Consider the following 6,452-nt stretch of genomic DNA (forward strand, 5'->3'; position numbering starts at 1 on the left):
ATCGTTTTAATTTTTATTTTTATTTAGTTTGCAAATCGACATGAAGTTTACTGGTTCAACTTGTATCAAAGATTTATTAAGTCATATTTCAAAATACAAACCTGTTTCTATCATATGGATCAAAAGTGGCGGCCATGGTGAAATTTTAGTTCAAAATTTAAAAATAATAATTAAAAAAAGACGCTTTTGCCTTAAGCAAATATACGTGTGTATCGTCCTTCACTAAACCTTTTACTGAATTTCATAACTATACAATGTTTAGTCTCATTAATCACAAACGCAAACGTAATGTCAAAATCACTGCAGTTCTTTCTTTCTCTCTCTTTCTGAAAATTCAATTTTTGATGACTACAAGAGAATAACGCACGATACTTTCTGCTGACATGTTTCTATAAGCATACTATTTTCGTGCGTATAAGAAAATTACTTCACATCACAAATGTTTCATAAGCATGATAAGCAGACTGTATATGGACCAGGCTTAATTTAAACACGGAAATTAAGCATGCCGCAAACACCCCAAATTGACTTTTCCATTAATAACGAAACAGTCCATAACAGTTGTTTCCCCGAGGCTATATGAAGTCAGCTACAGTGCAAAAATATACTTCTATATTTTAGAATACCACAACACGAAACCATTAATACTTCAATTACATACTTTAATGAAAATCTTGCCCCAGTAGTGAACAAAAACGGAAAACGTGGAACGGAATTTAGTTAAAAGAATTTTTCTGTACCACAGATTGAAAAGATTTTTTTTTATTAGTTTTAATTATTCTTTGTTGATTTTTTTTTCATTTTCTGTAATAAATAAGGGAGAATTTTTAATTTTTATAACACTGGGATAGGCAATCTAAAAACACCATGCTCATAATAAGGCATTAATAAGGCCGCATTTGGACTATTATGCACAGATCTGGTCGCCAGGATTTCTTGGTGATGCGGAAATGGTGGAGAGGATTCAGAGGCGGGTTACAAAGATTGTTGCAGGTCTGTGGGATGTTCCCTATGAGGATAGATTGATGATCTGTGGGCTCCAAAAACTACCTGATAGACGTAGGAGAGCAGATATGATAGAGGTATTTAAATTGTTAAAGGGATTTTACAGGATTGATACTGATGATATTCTTAAGACCCGTGCAGGATGTGAGAGAACGAGGGGCCATCCCTGGAGATTGTGTAAGAGTGTGGTTAACAAGTTAGGACAAGATTTTTTACTTGGAGGGTTGTGAATGGGTGGAATGCTTTGCCAGAGGTGGTTGTGAATGAATTTAAGGAGAGGTATGACAGGTATTGTGTGAATAATGGTCAGTGTGTCAATGTCGGGTCTCCCGCGACGAGTCTTTTGACTCCTTGGAGACACCGCTAAAATAATAATAATAATATAATAATAATAAGATCACAGTTGCAGGTTAGCAATAAATTATAGGGAAAAAAAAGGCGTGACAGAATTCCAGAGTTAATCGTATTTTGTGACTCAAGTGTGCAAAATTTCTTAAACCGAATTGTCGGTCTGCATATTCATAATAACTGGATGGGTATTCTAGGAATCTATTCATTAAAAAGTTATAGAAATGTCCGAAATCTGCAGGCAGTTGGTCGGTTTCCACTCCACTAACAATGCCAGTTTATGTTTGACGAAATGAAAGAAACACCGTTATTGTGGTGTTTATATATATACATGTATATATATCAGCTAATCAGCTAACGCCTTTTTTTTTTTTTTTTTTTTTTTTTTTTTTTTTTTTTAATTCCCGTATATACGGGAGTAGGCGAGGCCATTTAGCCCTATCTAACTTTTGGAGACTGAGTGGGCAGTTCAATCTCCACTGGTACCCAATCAGAGACAGATGGCCCAAGGCTATCACTAATTAAGCGGTACGCAGTGAAGAGAGGCGGCTCAAATGTGCCGCCATCTCGTGGTCTCTAACCCTAACACAATATATTTAATGTCTGAAATAATGTGGGTTCTACGGTCGATTTTCTTGAATTTACAGGACGAAAAACCCGAGTTTCCGGGAGGAAAAACCTGCTTGCCCGTGCCAGAGATCGACTAACTCGGGAACCGGTCGAAAAAAGGCTTAGAAAAATTTCCTCTAGTCGCCGACTAGACTCGAAACCAAGACTTCCTTCGTGCGGCCTAGCGCGGTGGTGTGCAAACGCCACATCCACTGAGCTACACAGGCTCCAGAATATATATATATATATATATATATATATATATATATATTTATTTATTTATTTATTTATTACACCAAATCATAGAGGTCAAATTCATGTATTTTATACAGCACCTTTTCTGGGTTGTTATAAAGTTCACATTTAGAAATATTCATACAACTTAGTAAATGCATTGGTGATGCTTCCTCGTTAGTTAGTTGTTGCTATAGGCCTAGGAGCTACACAAGTGATCTGGAAGGCGTATTCAAATTAGTATAATGCGTACAGGACGAGTGATTATTATGGGGGAATTCCGCTATGGAGAAATAGACTGAAAGGAAGATAGATCACATGGCAGGAAGGAACAGAATATATACACCTGCTAAGAGAAAATTACTCAAGGCAGCATAAATGGAGGGGGACTAGGGGTAGGAGGGTATTGGACCCAATCATAGGATCAGAAGTGCTACCCATAACCAAGGTGACCACATTGCCTCCAGTTGCTGAAGGCGACCATGCAGTCTTCACTTGAGAATTGTAAAACATGAGGAGTATTCTATCAACTGAAGACTGCATGGTCGCCTTCAGCAACCATGCAGTCTTCACTGCATGGTTGCTGAAGGAAACATGCTGAAGGAAAACATGCTTAGGAAGAAGAAGCTAAAATCTGTACCATGGCAGAAAACAGCACAGGGTAAGAATATTAGTAATGCCTGGAATGTAGTTAACGTCATCTACAAGAAACACTATTAAATTGCATACATAGGCTAATTGGAGTTTAATCGGGTAGGAGTTAGATGAATGAGGAATATCATTAAGCACGAGCTGCAGAAGAATAAAATGCTGTGGAGGGTATATATAAAGAGAAAGGTGGTCAACGAACTCATGAACAGTACCAGGCTCAGGCAAGAAAAGTAACCAGCATGGCAAGAAAGCCAAAATCAGATTAAGAGAAGAATCGAGCCGAGCAGGCCAAAGTAAATCCCAAAGAGTTCTTTCGTTTTGTGGCAAGTAAGAGGAAGAATTACTATGGAAGATTAACCTTAATGAGTGATATGGCCAGCAGAAGAGAGAAGTGGATAATAAAGTTGAGTCACTACTTTGCATGGGTATGTTATCCTAGTGAAGTTATTGCTTTAACCTATTTAACGAAGTTATTGCGATAATAGACAACAATGTGAGAACAGAGGTGGATGAATTGGAAGTTATTTGGATATTGCAATGTAAATGCAGTTGTGGGATTAAATGGGTTGTTAGCTAGGGTGTGCGAAAATACGCAAGGAAACTGTCAATGCCTTTGACTAGGCTCTTTCATAGGACATCTATGAAAGAGTGATGTGAATGTTTATAATTACTGCTCAGCAGCTATTAGGTCAGTGAGTTATGACTCTAAGTAAGTTAAAACCTTCAACTTTTGTATTAACTCACATTTTCGATGCTCCATACAAGGATCTCATGCTAAAAAAATAAAAATCAGCTAACTCCTTTTATTCCCGTATATGGAGTAGGTGAGGCCGTTCTAGTCCTATCTAACTTTTGGAGACTTAGTGGGCAGTTCAATCTTCACTGGCAGTCAATCAGAGATAGCTGGCCCAAGGCTATTACTAAATAAGCGGTAGGCAGTGAAGAGATGGCTAACAAGTGCCGCCATATCGTCGTACATTTATATGATGCAGCACATCCATTTCTCTACCATATTTATACAGATACTCCCTAAATTTGAATTTTAATCTCTGAAAATAGTGTGGATTCCACGGTCGATTTTCTTGAGTTTAAGGAACGAAAAACCCGAATTAGAAAAAACCTGCTTGCCCGTGCCAGATATCGACTAACTCGGGAACCGATCGAAAAAAGCTTAGAAAAAGTTCCTCTAGTCGGCGACTAGAATTGAACTCATGATGCTCTTCCTTCGGGCTGTTTAGTGCTGAGGAGTGTAAACACCACTTCCACTGAGCTACACGGGCTCTCCGGACGTCATGTTTTAGATTTGAATTTTTCATTAGGGATACGTCGGTTAGTATGCATATATCATATCAAATGATATATGTAAGAAGGAAGAAGTATTTACCTTGACATTACCAAGGTAAAGTCTTCTGAATCTATTGAAATACATTATGTTGAAAAAAAAAGTATTAGGACACCGTACGTACCATGCAAATTTCAGATCCTACCATATGCACATATTCAGGGAATATCTGCATATATCTGGTATTGAAAATGGATGTGCTGTATGTCATATCAAGATGTCAGGTTCAGCTGAATTGACGGACTTCCAATGTGGGTGGTAGTTGGGTGTTACATCAGTGGTCTTTCTGCCTGTGACATTGCTACTACAGCAGGAAAATGCCCTGGAAGGCCACCGATACTCACTGACTAAGATCTCTCTCGGAATGTTCGAGAATCTCGCAAATCATCAGAGGCAGATCTTACATTTCAACCTGGAAAATGTTGCAGGAACATCTGTTAGCACCAGAGCTGTCTTAGATTACCATGGTAGAACTACTGCGATCAAGCCACACATCAACTTCCTCAATGCCAAACAACATTTGGGCTGAGGTCATCTGCAGTCCTCCATTCCTGGACCACAGATGATGAAAAAGGTTTCTGTGGAGCGCCGAATCACGTTTTTAATTGTTTCACTCTGATGGTCGTTTTTGGATCTGGACATTTCCCAGGGTACAGTTCTGGTAGGACCAACTGTCAAGTTTGATGGAGGCTTGGTAATGGTATGAGAGTGTTTCAGTTTGATGGGGATGGAAATGCTCCAAACCATGACCTCTGATAGCTACGTGGACATCCTAGATAACTTCATTCCTTTGATGGTGTGGAAGTAGTTTGCCAGTGACCTTTGAATGTTTCAGGTCCATGAAACGACAATGCACCATGCAATTATGTACTGCGTATCCGAGACTGGTTTCTATAAAACAACGTTGAGGTGTTGGACTGGCCTACTCAGGGTCCAGACCTTTACCCTATCGAACATCTTTGGGACGAATTAGAATGCCGAATTCGCTCCAGACCAAAGTGGCCGTCATCAGCATCAGCAATGGTACTTCTTTGAGCATGGAATGGAAGGATATTCTTGTTGCGATATATTAGAAATTTGTTGAAAGCATTTCCCGAAAGTTAGTTGCTGTCATTCTGGTAGAAAGTGGTCCACTCGGCACTAAAAATGTAATTCAAACACTTTTTTTGACCACAACTAGGTGTTCAGTTACTTTTGTCAATATGGTGTAAATGTATTTTATATCGAAGCGCCAAAGCAGTGCTTATTATTGAAATTTAAATGCGTCAACGGTTATCAAAGCTTACCGATATATAATCTTCAACATGAGTTGCAGGTACTTTATTTTTCAACTTATGAAAAAATACGTCTTTAGTTAGTACTGAATGGATTTCACTGGTCTCTGCGAGAGCAAACTCTTAATCAAAAGTATTAATAAATATTCTGTTTTATTAAATGCAATGTCAAGTACACTGTAATAGAAAATGAATCTCCTTACCTACTCTATCATGCCAAATATTTTGAAATTTAAAAGGCACCATAGTCCAAACAGCGGGTTAGGATTTGCACCGGCGTTTTAAGTTCGATTCTAGTCGCTCGAATTAGTTGATCTCTGGCACAGCTCGCACTTTTTTTTCTCCTGAAAACACTGAATTTTAATTCAGCAACTCATGAAAATTTATCGGAGAATCCGCACTCATACAATAATACATTGCGTTAGGTACAACGAGGTGGTGGCAGTTGTCTGCCATCCTCTCTTCACCGAATACCATTTAAACTCCTTGTTTGTGCCAGTTATTTGTGACTGACTATGAACGGAGATTGACTACCCCTGCCTCAAAAAAAAAAATAAAATAAAATAAAATAAAATAAATAAATAAGGAACAAAACGCCTCGTTTGCTTCCTTTGTGGAATAAAAGACGTTATCGTTTTCTTCGTTTGCTTGCTTGTTGAGAAGTTATGACATTGATAAGGAAATTATGATAATACATGTTTTTGGCATCGAAGTAGCTGGGTATTTCATTTCTTACAGGAACTCTGCTCAGGAGGCATATAACCGTATTTGATTAAGGATTCACTAGCTTGATAGTTTTCAAGCAATTATCTCTCATTAGAGACTATGCAGAAACTTTAGAAGGGAAAAACTTTATTTTCAATACGATAGTTATCCATTTCAGAAGGTTGTATTTTACATAAGTGGATTCTCGTTCTATGGGAATTATACCATTTAGTAGTTCGAGCTCAAGTTCAAGCGTTTCAAGTTGTTTCGATACCAAGATAACT

General features: G+C 38.1%; 1 protein-coding gene across 1 annotated transcript in view; it reads right to left on the reverse strand.

The window, feature by feature from the left end:
* LOC150093026 (adapter molecule Crk-like) overlaps positions 1-613 on the reverse strand; it is a 107,599-nt gene extending 106,986 nt beyond the window's left edge. Inside the window, exon 1 of the mRNA XM_090413820.1 lies at positions 102-613. Within this exon, the coding sequence (XP_090269946.1) occupies positions 102-136 (35 nt within the window). The 5' untranslated portion in view covers positions 137-613. The remainder of the gene's footprint in view (positions 1-101) is intronic.
* Positions 614-6,452: the final 5,839 nt, after the last annotated feature.

The sequence above is a fragment of the Typopeltis vanoorti genome, chromosome 24, assembly GCF_054136105.1.
Source record: "Typopeltis vanoorti isolate ZY-2024b chromosome 24, IOZ_Tvanoo_1.0, whole genome shotgun sequence".
NCBI lineage: Eukaryota > Metazoa > Arthropoda > Arachnida > Uropygi > Thelyphonidae > Typopeltis > Typopeltis vanoorti.